The 15,686-nt window shown below is 44.0% G+C and overlaps 1 protein-coding gene across 1 annotated transcript; it reads right to left on the bottom strand.

Annotated features, from left to right (window-relative positions):
* Nucleotides 1–1,581: 1,581 nt before the first annotated feature.
* Nucleotides 1,582–13,183, bottom strand: LOC127121951 (uncharacterized). The gene is made up of 5 exons (XM_051052371.1): nucleotides 13,037–13,183; nucleotides 11,270–12,229; nucleotides 11,063–11,194; nucleotides 10,671–10,952; nucleotides 1,582–1,848 (listed from the first exon to the last, which is right to left on the bottom strand). Exons 1-5 carry the CDS (start codon nucleotides 13,181–13,183, stop codon nucleotides 1,582–1,584), a joined length of 1,788 nt encoding a protein of 595 aa, XP_050908328.1.
* Nucleotides 13,184–15,686: the final 2,503 nt, after the last annotated feature.

Genomic DNA, 15,686 nt, shown 5'->3' with positions numbered 1-15,686 from the left:
TCAAGCATAGGCCATTTGTGCTATTAACCTGAAACACAACTCAAAAGTGAGATCACAAACCACTAGTCCAAGACTAGGGTCAAAATGAATCTAAAAATCCAAAAAAGCAAGTGAAAAGTGATCACAACCAAGATAAATTCAACAAGAAGAGAATACAATTGGTCTCATGTTCATATCAATCATCATCATCATTTCATGCACAAAATAGCACAAGACATGCAAATTGAAACCTCAAAGGACCAAACAGAATGAGCACAATCAAATTCACATCAAAACAGTTCAATAAATTCCACAAAAATTCCAATATAAATAGGACACATTCAATGAGCTACATGTCAATTTTCATGCCATTTGGACAAAAGGAAGTAGGTCAATGAAAATCATGAAATCAGGACAAATGCAAACAAGCCAACACAAGGCATCAAAACAAGCACCAACATTCATCAATCATAAAACAGTGAGAACAATTAAGAAATGAATGGGACCAAAGCCAAATTAACAATGAACATGTTATGAATCACTCCATCAAATTTCACATCCATATGATATGGTATGAGCATTTCACAAGACATGTAAGACAATCACTCAAACAAAACCCTAAAATGTCTAAACAGCAAGCAAAAATCCCAGTCAAATAGGAAATAGCTCAACAATTCCTACAAAAATTCATGGCAAAACTAGAGATACAGAGGAGATCACATGCAAAATTTGAGGTCAATTGGCAAAGCATAGGCATATCAAATAAAATCATGAAGTTGACCTAACCTAGTGTGACACAAATTGTCACACTCAACTTGCACACATCATAACTTGCAAACCATAAATCCAAAATTCACAAACTATACATCAAAATAACCAGCAATGAGTCAAGAATTAGCATGTGAAATTTCATTCAATTTGGATAATGTATGAGTATTTCATGAAGGATATGGTGAAACATATACAAAATGCATACAAGTCAAAGATCAATAGGCAAAGTCAAAAATTCTCTAGGCACAACTTGAGTTACTATGCCTATAAAAAACTAGATGAAATTTGGAATCTAACAAAAAAAGTCCCATTCAAATTGGATTAAAATTAGATTAAAATTGGATTTGTTTTGATTTTTTGAAGTTTAATGAAATATTGAAATGTTTATTTAATGTGAAAAATGAATTTATTAATCTGAATGGCAAACTGGTAATTAACGCGTCCCTGGTCCAAAACGCAGCGCATCACTTAACGTGATGGCGCGTTCTGATTGGTGGAACTGAGCGGGAAACAGGTTTTGAAATGGCCAGGCGAGAGTGACGGATCTACGCGCGATTTTTCCAGATTTTTGAACTGTTCTTCGCTGTTCTTCATCATCCATTCCAGAAATTCGGTTATGGTCAATACTCCACCAAAATTGGCAAATGGCACATGGTTCTCTTCGTCTTTCCACGTACATCAATAATACACAACTGAAATCTCCTAATTCCTACTGTATCGGACGGATCGAGCGAGAAAAGGTTTGACATCAAACATTCAATTTCGGATTTCTCACTCGAATCTTGATGAAACTTAATTCTACAAATTGCAATGGACTCTACAAACTACGTTCTACAATATACACATCATGATTTTGAGTTTGGTGAAAATCGAATTCTTGCCTTTGATGATTGCAGTTATGGAATTTGATGGATTTGAGCTCCAATTCACCAAAACAGAAACAGCATAACGCCTAGGAAGATGATTGAAACAGCTTTGGTAGCTCAGCAACGCTCCAGGTGCTTGAATCTTTGATTTGCCATGGTTGAACAAGCTTGGACAGTTGGAGTTTGGTGCGGTTTTCTTCTTCAATTCCTTCAAACAGTTCTTGCCAACTACCTGCCAATGATGATCAACAAGAGAAAACACAAAAAAATGGAGGAAATCTTGATGAATCTTGATGAATTGTGAAAGTGCAAAGTGGAGAAAAAATGAGAGAATTGGTGTGATTTTCTGTCTTGATCTGAAGAAAATGATTAGTCATCTTGAAAACAGTTACAATTAAGACTATATACCACTGCCTTAATCCAAAATTAATCCCAATTAGCAAAATGGAAGGATTAGTGTAATATGCATTTTTCAAGTGTGTGGCCAAAATGCCCTTTCATGATGCAGCCAATTTTCTGTCCAAAACCAGGTTCAAACAAGTTCTAAATGGCATTTGTGATGTGTTGAAAAAAGTCCCATGTGAAAATTCCAAGTAATTTGAAAGTTGGACCATTTTGCCCTTGGTTTCTAATTGTTGCACTTGAAAATTGACCTTTTTATGTGAAGACTTTTGGCAAAATGTGATGATGGATTATGAAAGTACACATCAAATGTGGTTTTCTCAAAGAAAAACCATCCAATTTGGCCATTCCATGTGAAAGTTATGCCACTTTGATTTTGGGCATTTTTGGAAAATGAATGGACCATATCTTGCCAACCACACATGGGAATTTCAAGTTCTTAGACTTTTTGGAATGGTGAGATCAAGATCTTCAACTTTCATTTTGGACAAAATTCCATTTGAAGCTTGTATGATGGAGTAATTTTGAGGAGAAAAACTTTCCATTTTGGGCAGTTGAAATTACAGGTCACCTGCTAATTTTGGAAACTTCTGATCTGATCTCCAAATCTTCAACCTTGGTCTTTGATATGTCAAATGAGACTTACATGGACATGAATGAGGCCTTTCAAACCATCTCACACCTTCCAATCCATAAAATCATGCACAGTTGACCACAGTTGACTTTCTAGGGTTTCTGAAGAAATTCAGCTTGACTGATGACTTCTGAGCATCCAATCTTTGGCCCAAATCACTTCACAATGATCCTTAGACCATATGAACTTGATAAATCAACCATAGGGCTTTGTTCCAATGAAAATAACACATGCTTGCTGGTTTGACTGATCTCCTGACCAGTTTGACCTAATTTGTCAACTGAGCTTGCACATGGGCAAATGGACAATGCAATGTTATGCAGTGGACCATGTTATGTTAATGACCTAATATGAAATGAATGTACAAAAGGTAGGGTGCAAATTTGAGGTGCTACAGCTGCCCCTATTCAATCAGCTGGGAACCCGAAGGGATGAGAGCAACGACTGTCAGACTTTCAGGGTAAACAGGGATTGAATACCAAGAACCGTAGAAATTTGCACACTGCTGGGAATTTGTCTTTTTTCTGTTTTTGTCTTCGTTAGAGGTACAACCACATCCAGACATCGACACACGATGAATGGGAACAGAAATCTCAACTAGATGCCAGTGGACAACTAGGAAAAACTCAACGTTTACCAAGACCAACGGAGAGGTAAATCAACTCTACTGGGGATAACCAGGAAAGGATACAACCATACATCAGCGGACGTAATGGGAAAAACTCAACGTTTACCAAAACCAACGGAGAGGTAAATCAGCTGGGACGACCAGGAAAAACTCGACGTTTACCAAGACCAACGGAGAGGTAACCAGACATCAACGGACGACGGATGAACTGGGAAGACTCGACCAGACGTCATCGGACGAAAGGGAGAAACTCGACGTTTATCGACACCAACGGAGAAGGAGAAAAATCGACCAGACACCAACGGACGAAAGGGAGACTCAACGTTTATCGACACCAACGGAGAAGGAGAAAAATCGACCAGACGCCAATGGACGAAAGGGAGACTCAACGTTTATCGACACCAACGGAGAAGGAGAAAAATCGACCAGACGCCAACGGACGAAAGGGAGACCACAACCGGACACCAAATAGGACGTCTACTGGGGATTCTGGCTGGGAAATCAACCAGACATTAATGAATGAATGGGAATAGGGTATACAATCAAACGTCATCGGACGAATGAGAAAAACTCGACGTTTATCGAAACCAACGGAGAGGTAAATCCGCATGGGGAAAGGTACAACTAGACGTCATAGGACGAATAGGAAAAACTCGACGTTTATCGACACCAACGGAGAGGAGGACTCTGAGGGGAATCATCTAGATATCAACGGATAACTAGGAAAAACTCGACGTTTATCGACACCAACGGAAAGGAGAAATCTTCTAGGGACGACCCTGTGGGGAAAGATATCAACTATACGTCAACGGGCGCATAGGAAAACCTCGACGTTTATCGACACCAACGGAGAGGAGGACTCTGTAGAGAGGACGACGTTACGAACATCGAAAGATGATGTTTACCGACATCAAAAGAATACCAGACATTACGCATGACTGGGAATCACCGAAAGATGGTGTTTACCGATACCAAAGAATATCAGACACTACGCATGACTGGAAATCACCGAAAGATGGTGTTTACCGACACCAAAGAATGCCAGACACTTACGCATGACTGGGAAATCACCGAAAAATGGTGTTTACCGACACCAAAGAAATAACACACGCGGGTGCTGACAGGATACCGGCATCTACAAGATGACAGGGCAAGATTGAACACTTGCAGGAGGTCTCACTGGGGAGAAACTGGCTTTCCTTGCACCAACGGATGAGGAAATAAACCTCTGTGGGGATCGATCCTGAATGCCATCAGGAGCAACTGTAGCAAACGTGCAGTACCAGTTGAACAAAAAATCCGCCTCGGCCGGGGATTCGGTCTGATGGGTTTCGAACACATGAGTGCATATGTTTGAATTTTTCTATGGCGTAATGCTCCATTTAGAATGGAAATGCTACGCGATTTTTGAAGATGCAATGATTACTGTATGCCAGATGCAAAAATGAACTCCGGCCGGGGAGCCAAACTGATCATATACTCCAACTCCGCGGGGAGACTCTGCTTGAAGAATACTCTGCGGGGAGACTCTTATCTGGGAATGCTTTGTGGAGACAGCACCAACTTCTCACTCATGCTGGAGAAACAACCAATGATGGGGAAAGAAAAGACTCCGCTGTGAAAAAAACAACCTTGCAACTCTGCTTAGGAACACCAGGCGACTACACTGGTGAAGGTTAACCAAAGCGACTGTGCTGAGGAAAGAACCCAACATAACTCTCTGGGGAGTAATAGAGCTTTTCCAGGGATAACCAGGCGACTTCACTGGGGAAACCGACCAATCCATAGGTAAGATATTCTGCTTCGGGGAATAACTACTACTCCGCTGGGGACGACCCACTCCAAATCCACACGTAAGATAACTGTTGGGGATACCCACGACATTCCGCTCCGGAATAGTTCTTAATCCACAGGTAGGATAACTGCTGGAGATGTATTTCATTGAAACCCGCTCCGCTCGGGGACTTTGCTGAGGAAGATCTGCCGACACCAATCTCTGCTCGGGAGATCTATTGGGGAAAGCCACCCTGCTGGGGATAACCCACCTCTTTGCTGAGGAAGAGTACAACTCTGTTGGGGAATAACATTCCACTGATAAATTCCACTGGGAGACTCTCCTGGGGAAAACATTCGCTGAGAAATACACCCACTGGGAAATCTGCAAACACCCGCCTGCTGGGGCCAGATAATCCTTAGATCAGCTGGGGAAGAGGACACCATCCACAAACACCTTTGCAGGGGAACACAGTTCTGAAAACTTCCAAACTTGTTTAGAGAAACATCTGCTGGGGGAAATAGTTACAGATGACGACCTGCACAACAGTACAACACTATGCCCCAGGGGTACACGGACGAAATATGCTCAAGTGTCCTCAACATTCAAAATGATTTTCAAATGTTTTTATCTTTCTGCAAGTTACTGTTAAGCCTTCATGTTTTGGTATGCAATGTTTATCAAAAGTTCAGACGTTTTTGCAAACAAAACAGTAAAATAAAAACAAGAGAGCTATTTATCTGAGTAACGACTTTTATTGATTGAAAACGCGCCTGAAAAGGCAAATACATCAGGAAGCAATTCCTAGAAAGAGGTAATTGCGCACAAAAGGAAAAATCTATCCTAATGGCAATGTGAACACGGCATCCACTATTTTCCAACCCTGTTATAACTCACAGATCATCAGTTTTCCTCCCAACTTCCTTGCTTTCTGAGAAGAACAACTGGACCGATCATATCTTTCGAGATGGCAGACGAATGAAGCGCGATGAAGTACAGATAACTTATACTGTAGTCTTCGCTTTAATCCCTCTTTTGGCTGGATCGCCCTTTCGGGTTTTCAATCCACCGGGATACCCATTTTTGCCTAAGCCGCCCTTGCGGGTTTTCGACTTACCGGGTGTACTTTCATTTTTTTTTATCCCTAATTTTTGCCCGAACCTTTTCTTTCTGTTTTTTTGGTTCGCCGGGATGCCCTTTTTTGCCTGGACTCTTTTATTCTTTTTGTCCAGCGGGTCAATTTATGCGAAGTATTTTTTGACTACATCTGAGTTAACAGGGGACGGAAAATCTTCACCATCCATAGTTGTAAGCATCAAGGCTCCACCAGAGAAGACCTTCTTCACAACATATGGACCTTCATAATTAGGAGTCCACTTGCCCCTGTTATCTGTACCGGGAGGAAGGATCCTCTTCAAAACCAGATCACCAGTCTGAAATGTCCGAGGACGCACTTTCTGATCAAAGGCTCGCTTCATCCTTCTCTGATATAACTGCCCATGGCACACAGCTGCTAGCCGTCTCTCTTCGATAAGGCTTAACTCATTAAACCTTGTACGAATCCACTCGGCCTCGTCCAGCTTAACATCCAATAATACCCTCAGAGAAGGGATCTCCACTTCAACAGGCAGGACTGCTTCCATACCATACACAAGGGAGTACGGGGTTGCCCCGGTCGACGTACGTACTGAGGTACAGTATCCATGCAAAGCGAAAGGCAACATCTCATGCCAATCCTTATACGTAACGACCATCTTCTGCACAATCTTCTTGATATTCTTGTTAGCTACCTCTACAGCACCATTCATCTTTGGTCTGTAAGGAGAAGAATTGTGATGTTCAATCTTGAAATCTCTGCAAAGCTCTTTCATCATTTTGTTATTGAGATTCGAACCATTGTCAGTGATGATTCTCTCAGGGATCCCATAACGACAGATGATTTCTTTCTTGATAAACCGGGCAACCACTTGTTTGGTAACATTAGCATAGGAAGTTGCTTCCACCCACTTGGTGAAGTAATCAATCTCGACCAAGATGAAGCGATGTCCATTCGAAGCAGTAGGCTCAATCTTCCCAATCATGTCAATGCCCCACATGGCAAACGGCCAAGGCGAGTTCATGACATTCAGAGGGCTTGGTGGTACATGCACCTTATCAGCATAAATCTGGCATTTATGGCACTTCCGAGCATACTTGAAGCAATCGGATTCCATAGTCATCCAGTAATAACCGGCTCTCAACAGTTTCTTCGACATTGCATGACCACCAGCATGGGTACCAAACGAACCTTCATGCACTTCTTGCACCAACATGTCTGCTTCGTGTCTATCCACGCATCTGAGCAAGACCATGTCAAAGTTCCTCTTATACAGCACATCATCCTGATTCAAGTAAAAGCTTCCAGCCAGCCTTCTCAGGGTTTTCTTATCATTCTTTGACGCACCTTCAGGATACTCTTGAGTCTTGAGGAAGTTCTTGATGTCATAATACCACAACTTTTCATCAATCACAACAACAGACTCGGCTGCAAACACATACGCAGGCCTCTCGAGTCGATTTACCGCAACATGTGGCACATGATTCCACCAATGAACTTTTATCATAGAAGATAAAGTAGCCAAAGCATCCGCCATCTGATTCTCATCCCGAGGGACATGATACAACTTCACCTTCTTGAAGAACGTCAGTATTCTTCTGGTGTAATCTCTATACGGAATCAAATGCGGCTGGTTCGTATTCCAATCTCCATTGTCCTGATTGATCACTAGAGCTGAATCTCCAAATATGTCAAGAGTTTTGATTCTCAGATCAATGGCTTCTTCTATCCCCATGATACAAGCCTCATACTCAGCTTCATTGTTGGTGACATCAAACGTCAATCTGGCAGAAAAAGGTATATGAGCACCTTTGGGATTGATCAACACTGCACCAACACCGTTACCATTCACATTCACAGCCCCATCAAACATCAATGTCCACTTGTCATCAGGATCCGGTCCTTCCTCGACAAGAGGCTCTTCGCAATCTTTCATCTTAAGATACATGATGTCTTCATCAGGGAATTCAAACATCATAGGCTGATAGTCATCGATCGGTTGTTCGGCGAGATAGTCTGACAAAACACTACCTTTGATAGCCTTCTGTGACGTGTACTGGATATCGTACTCTGTTAAAATCATCTGCCAACGGGCAACACGTCCGGTGAGAGCTGGCTTCTCAAAGATGTATTTCACTGGATCCATCTTAGAAGTCAATAAGGTAGTATGGTTCAACATATACTGCCTCAGTCGGCGAGCAGCCCAGGCCAAAGCACAGCAAGTTTTCTCAAGCTGTGAATATTTGATTTCACAGTCGGTAAACTTTTTGCTAAGGTAGTATATGGCATGCTCTTTTCGACCAGACTCGTCATGCTGTCCCAATACACACCCCATCGAATTCTCGGTTACTGACAGGTACATTATCAGTGGTCTCCCTGGAACTGGAGGAATCAGGATTGGGGGTTTCTGTAAATACTCTTTAATTTTGTCAAAAGCTTTCTGACAATCGTCATTCCACTTGATTGCCTGATTCTTTCTCAACAACTTGAATATTGGTTCACACGTGGCAGTTAGGTGAGATACAAACCTTGCATTGTAGTTCAATCTCCCTAAAAACCCACGAACCTGCTTTTCTGTTTTCGGTTCAGGCATCTCCTGAATAGCTTTGACTTTTGCTGGATCAACCTCAATCCCTTTCTCACTGACAATGAAGCCTAACAGCTTCCCTGATCTCACCCCAAACGTACACTTGTTCGGATTCAGCCTCAGTTTGAACTTGACCAATCTGTCAAACAACTTCTGCAAATTAACCAAGTGCTCCTCCTCTGTCCGCGACTTCGCAATCATGTCATCCACGTACACTTCAATCTCTTTGTGCATCATATCATGAAAGAGAGTCGTCATTGCCCTCTGATAGGTAGCACCGGCATTCTTCAGCCCAAATGGCATCACTTTGTAGCAGAACGTGCCCCAAGGTGTAATGAATGTCGTCTTTTCCATGTCCTCTGGCGCCATCTTGATCTGATTATAGCCCGAGAAACCATCCATGAAAGAGAATACCGAGGATTGAGCCATATTATCCACCAATACATCAATGTGAGGTAATGGGAAATCATCTTTCGGACTCGCCCTGTTCAAATCCCGGTAATCGACACACATTCTGACTTTGCCATCCTTCTTCGGCACGGGAACGATGTTGGCTACCCACGGTGGGTACGTTGTCACCGACAAGAAACCCGCATCGAACTGCTTCTGGACCTCTTCCTTGATTTTCACTGCCATATCAGGACTCGTTCTACGAAGCTTCTGCTTGACCGAAGGACAATCATCTCTGAGAGGTAGTCTATGAACCACAATATCAGTATTCAGCCCATGCATATCCTGATAAGACCAGGCGAATATCTCCATGTACTCTCTCAGCATCTCGATCAACCTGCTCTTGACCTCTGGTTTCAAAGCAGCCCCGATCTTGATATCTCTTATGGCGTCCTCAGTACCAAGATTCACAATCTCCAACTCTTCCTGATGAGGTTGGATGACCCTTTCCTCCTGCTTCAACAATCTAGCCAGTTCTTTCGGGAGTTCACTGTCTTCATCACTCTCCTCTTCAGTTTGGTAGATGGGATTGTCGAAATCATGATGAGCCATAACAGATTTGTTCATAGTGGATGCCATAAGGTCACTTCTGCATGTTTAATGCTTTATTTTAGAAAAAAAGTTCAAGAAAGTCACAAAAACAAAAACATTGCCATTTTTATTTTTTTTGAAAATGAAAAAACAAAAATAGAAAGACAGGGATCACAAAATTGTTTGCAAAACGTCCTTTATTAATGATAAAAATTGAAACATGAGGCCCTACAATGAACCACTACGCCTTGGGCAGAACGTAGGGTTTTGTGCAGAATGAAAAAACAAAAGAAAATTACTCTGTCTGAAGAGTAACTTGGACTATATCCTCTGCAGTCCAGTTGTTGATCACTTCCCCTGGTGCACTCAGGAGAACCCAGCAGTCGAGATCACAATCACTATCAACATCTTCACCCTCAGTAGCAAAGACATCACCATGATTCATCAGCCCAGCGCTGGTAAAGGTACTTGGACCTGTTGCCCCCTGCTCTGCTCGGAGAGGCTCATAACCGATGCCAAACTTGTCTTCTTTGACGGGCAAGTCCATCATCTTGCCCCAGCCTTCAGCCTTACCAGAGTCAACCACCTCCTTAGCTTGCTTGTACGAAGTAATTGAAGCACCTGACTTCCGCTGTTCAGCACACGCCACTTTCTCAATAGCCACCGTCTCGAACGCCTGGCACAAAGTTTCGTGGATCTCGCCATCCACCTCGACATATTTGAATGAGAATAAATGACTCACCAAGATGTCCTCTTCACCGCACACGGTCACAATCTGACCGTTCCAGACGTACTTGAGCTTCTGATGGAGAGTCGACGAGACCGCCCCTGCTGCATGTATCCATGGACGTCCCAGAAGACAACTGTAAGCAGGCTGGATGTCCATGACATAGAAGACAATGTCAAACTCCTCAAGACCTATTTTTATAGGCAAAGTGATTTCACCAAAGACAGAACGCTTGGATCCATCAAATGCATGCACAATCAGGTCGCTTGGCGTCAGCACAACCCCTTCAATAGGTATCTTCTTTAATATCTGCTTCGACAGCACATTCAACGAAGAACCCATGTCCACCAACACATGAGACAGCACAGCCCCCTTACACTCCATGGTGATGTGTAAGGCTTTGTTATGATTCCGACCCTCGGGTGTCAAATCAAGATCTGTAAACCCCACACCATGTCGGGTACTCACATTAGCAATTACACCCTCAAGTTGATTGACGGAAATCTCCTGAGGTACATACGCCATATTTAACATCTTCAACAAGCCGTCTCTATGTGCCTCAGAGCACAACAGCAGGGAAAGGATAGAGATTTTGGAGTTTGATTGAGCTGATCTACGATCTTGTAGTCACTCTTTTTGATTATGCGCATGAATTCCTCCACATCCTTCTCAAATGAGCCACCAGGCACATTCGCTTGAGCAGGCGTTTCATCAACTGCAGCCTGTTTTCCCTTAGCTCTGGCAGATGCCTCAACATTGGCATCCCTCAACGATTGAGGCGCAAACAGCCGACCACTGCGAGTAAAGCCTCCTGGACCACCCACATTGTCCACAGCAGGACTCACAACCGCAAGAGCTTTACTGACAGGCACACCAATAGTTACGGGCGCTTGATTTGAAGGCTTGACCCTGTTCTCAGCCCTTCTGTTGCTTCGGTAGGCATTGTCATACCTCCAAGGCACGACTTTACTGTCCACAGCCCTTCTTACCGGAGCAACAATTGTCGTCGGAGTGTTGGCAGAAACTGGTGCAGAAATGGTAACTGGAGTACCACTCGTTGTAGGTGCCCGTCCTTCAGACGGCTTGAAGAATATTGTGACAGTAGACACTGCCCCAAGATCTCTATTGTCAGCCCTACCAAACTGAACACAGCCTCGATCCATCAAACCCTGGATACCAGCCCTCAGCAGTTCACACCCATCAACTGACTCTGCACAGCCCAAGCAGTCTTTACCACAGCCCGGATGAACACCACCGTTCAGCAGACGGCCCTTAACCACCATCAAAGAAGTCTGAATCTCACTGACATTGACAACCAAATCCTCAGATTCGACCCCTTCAATACAATTCACCCTATGAGCACCATGCGCGGGCATGGGATTGTTAACGACATTTGGCACAAGGGCGAAGTTGATCGTCTTGGCATCGGTCAAATCCTGGACTTTATGCTGAAAAGCCCGACACTTCTCAATATTATGCCCCGGTGCTCCAGAATGGAAATCGCACCGGACATTTGCATCATACCCAGGTGGCAAAACAGTCGGCGGAGCCATCGTTCTCAACTCTATAAAACCCAATCTGAGCAATTCAGGCAGTAGCTCAGCGTAGGTCATGGGCAACGGATCAAACCGTCTATCTGGCTGCAGCCTCTGCCTCGGCTGATAAGGATGTTGTTGTTGTTGTTGTCTAGGTTGTTGCAGAGGTTGACGTTGTTGAGGTGCAGGAATGGTCACTGCAGCAACCTGTCTGTACTGATTCTGGTTTCTATTCGGCCCTCGGCGATGCTGAACAGCATTGGTTTCACCTTCTCTACGACGAGGTGCCCCAGAGAAAGGTTTCTTCGATGAAGAAGAACCCACATCATTAATCTTTCCGGCCTTGATTAAACTCTCGGTTCTTTCACCACAGATTACAACATCGGAGAAGCTTCCAAATGGGCAACTCCCCATTCGGTCCATAAACACTCCCTGCAGTGTGCCGATGAACATATCAGTCAACTCCCTTTCCAGCATAGGGGGTTGAACTCTAGCAGCAAGTTCACGCCACCTCTGGGCGTACTCTTTGAAGCTCTCATTATTCTTTTGGCACAGACTCTGCAGCTGAGTCCGGCTCGGTGCCATATCCATGTTGTGCTTGTACTGTCTGAGAAAAGCTTCTCCCAGATCCCTCCAACATCGGATAGCATCTCGTTTCAGCTCCATGTACCAATCCAAAGATGCCCCAGAAAGTCTATCTTGGAAAAAATACATCCACATTTTCTCGTCATCTGTATATGCCGAGATCTTCCGATAGTAGGCCTGCACATGAGTGCGAGGGCAAGAAGTACCGTTGTACTTGTCAAAGGTGGGTGCTTTGAATTTATGGGGGATTCTCAGACCTTCTACTAACCCCATGTTCGTGACATCAAACCCGAGAGAGTTCTGGCATTCCATCGCTCTTATTTTTTCAGCCAGGGCGTCAACCTTCCGATCCCTGTCCTCAATTCTACCAACATCACCATCATCTTCACTCAGCATTGTGAACATGTCCTCTTGTCTGTCGACAATAGGAGCTGGATGACGCACCGGAGCCCGGGTAGCTCTGACATTGACCTCTGCAGCAAGAGGCTGACCATTGATTCTTATACCTTGGAGTTCTTCTCCCGTAGCATAGCCATGACCGGGAGCAGCAGCAACATTAACAGTCTCAAAACCAGGTGGAGCAACAGGTGAACCACGGTTAGACGCCTGAATAACCATTTCTTTCCTCTGAACCAAAGCACGGAGCTCCTCCTGACCCTGAGCAACCCCTTGCATCATCGTCATAAATTGGGCCATGTTCGCCCTCATCTCAGCTAATTCAGTCTGAACCTGATCCATGCTTCTGCGCTGATTAAGTCTTGTAGAATACCGGTGTGGTCGCTGATCCGCTATCCTGCCTGACACAGGAACCAGAGTGAGAAGTCGGCACAAGAACACCTGTTATGCAAATGTTATGATTATGATGCTAATGCATATGATGCACATGAAATGTTCATCTCTCAGGCATTCAAAGAGCCTGATTCATCTCAAGAAATGACAACCTGCAACACGCAAAGCAACAGGGAAATACAGAAACATCATACAACTGAGCAAGGAATACAGAGAAAATCTCATCTATAAATGAGCAACAGGATCGTACAACAAAGATCCAAATATCCAACAAAGTACAACAAAGAATCCCACCCAACAAGCCTGGGGGTGATTCACAACATAAACATCAGAAAGTACAGGCTAAGACAAGTTACTTCCAGGAATGAGCGTCTTCAAGTAGTGACACTGGTCTATCAACAGTTCACACTCTGAACATTCTGGCAAGGGAGTGATCTTCTCCTTCAACTGTCTTCTAAGCTCGACAACCTCTGACCCAAGTCGGTCTTCTGATGCAAGTCTCTGGTCGACTTCCTTCTTCAACTGGATATCTTTGTCTCTGAGTTGCTTCTCCAAGTCTCTGATCTTCTTCAGATAACTGGCTTCGGATCTCTGCAATCTCAAACACTCTCTGTGCTCTGCATCTAGAAAGGTCTCCATCTCTGCATAAGATCTCTTTTTACTCCTCACCCCACCAACACCTGCACTCTGGGCATCTCTGAGTTGATGAGACAGATTCAGCCTATCAGCTTTGGCTTGATACAACTCCATCTGGGCATCTTGCTCTTTCTCCTTCAGGCGGCGATTCTCCATCAGGGCTTGCTTATACTGCTCAGCAGGCACAATATCAACAAGGATCAAGGGTGGTTGCACTTGCAACGGATTCATCCTATCATAGGGCAACAACAAAGTTTCCACTCTCTTCTTCACCCAATCAGTGTAATCAGGCATAGCAATGGCAAACTTCTTCCCTAAGATAGATCCATCTCTAACACCAATAGACTTCCAAGCTCTTCCAATCTGCTCCAATCTAACAGGGTCAGTACGCTTCTCAAAATACACACTCTCAGCTATTTCAGCTTCAAATGGTCTTCTACTCATCACGAACCCTAACTGGCGAAGAGACAGAACTGGGTTATAATTGATGCAACCCTTGGTCCCCACAAGTGGCACGTTCCGGAATTCTCCACAACTCATAATAACATCCCGCACATCCATTCGGTATGACTGCCATCTGATGTCGTACGAAGTAAGAGACATCACCCTCTGAGTCCACCTATACGTACTCTGAGCATCAACAAACGGCCCACTGACTGGTAAGAGAGCCACGAACCATCTGAGCAAAAGTGGGAGACAACACCTGATAGCTCCACCCTTACCATGCCTACTGTGGATAGCATAGTAAGTGTCAGCTAATAGAGTAGGGACTGGATTCCCTCCAATGAAGATGCAAACTGCAGCATAGTCAACAAAGTTGGGCATACTCGGAAACAGAATGATCCCATAGATCATAACAGTAAGCTGGGCATGAAAAGCTTCCCAATTCCCCTTCTCTGCTTCTCCTCTAGCAACTCTCAGCAGAAACTTCAAAGGTAGACCCACAACATCTCCACTAGTCTTCCAACTATCACTGATCTCTCTGATACTCAGATGAAGAGCTCTAGCAATAACCCTGAAGTCAACTTCCTTTGGCACGTCCAAGAAAGGAATCTGATGCTGAATTGGGATACCCAACAGGATGGAGTACTCCTCGAGAGTAGGCGTCAATTGATAGTCCTGGAAAGTGAAACATCGAAGCTCCGGGTCATAGAACTGAAGCAGAGTCTGCAACGGCACCGGGTCAACTACCATCTTCAGCAAAGTCAACAGATCCCCATACTGGTCAACGAACCCCTTCAGATGATCACTGGTCACAAAACTGCTCAACTCGATCAAAGACGTCAGAGGCTCACGGTGAAAGCTATAGGAACAGGTCTTCCGTTTCGGCTCTGGGACTGTTGCCATCTCTATCAATGAATCAAGCTCTGGAATGTACCTGAGAAGTGATATGCATGCAGGGATTAGTCTTTCTTTTTCTTTTTCTTTTTTTCTCAATTTTTTTTCATTGCATTTCTTTTGAAAAATAAACATGCTATGATGCACATGATGCAGACACGACTGGCAAGCTGTGCATCTCTGAACACAGGATCGAAACTTCGGCTCGAACTCTGAACACAATCCTCTGAAACCCAAAGTCAACTGGTCAACTGTCATCTGAACCCAATCTGGAAAACTGAGTCACCAACAGGAACACACTGAGTCACCATCAAGTCACCAACAGTCACCATCTGTACCTGTTAAAATGATCATTCCC

The sequence above is a fragment of the Lathyrus oleraceus genome, chromosome 2 (genome assembly GCF_024323335.1).
Source record: "Lathyrus oleraceus cultivar Zhongwan6 chromosome 2, CAAS_Psat_ZW6_1.0, whole genome shotgun sequence".
Taxonomy (NCBI): domain Eukaryota; kingdom Viridiplantae; phylum Streptophyta; class Magnoliopsida; order Fabales; family Fabaceae; genus Lathyrus; species Lathyrus oleraceus.
This window is presented reverse-complemented; position numbering and strand designations above follow the sequence as displayed.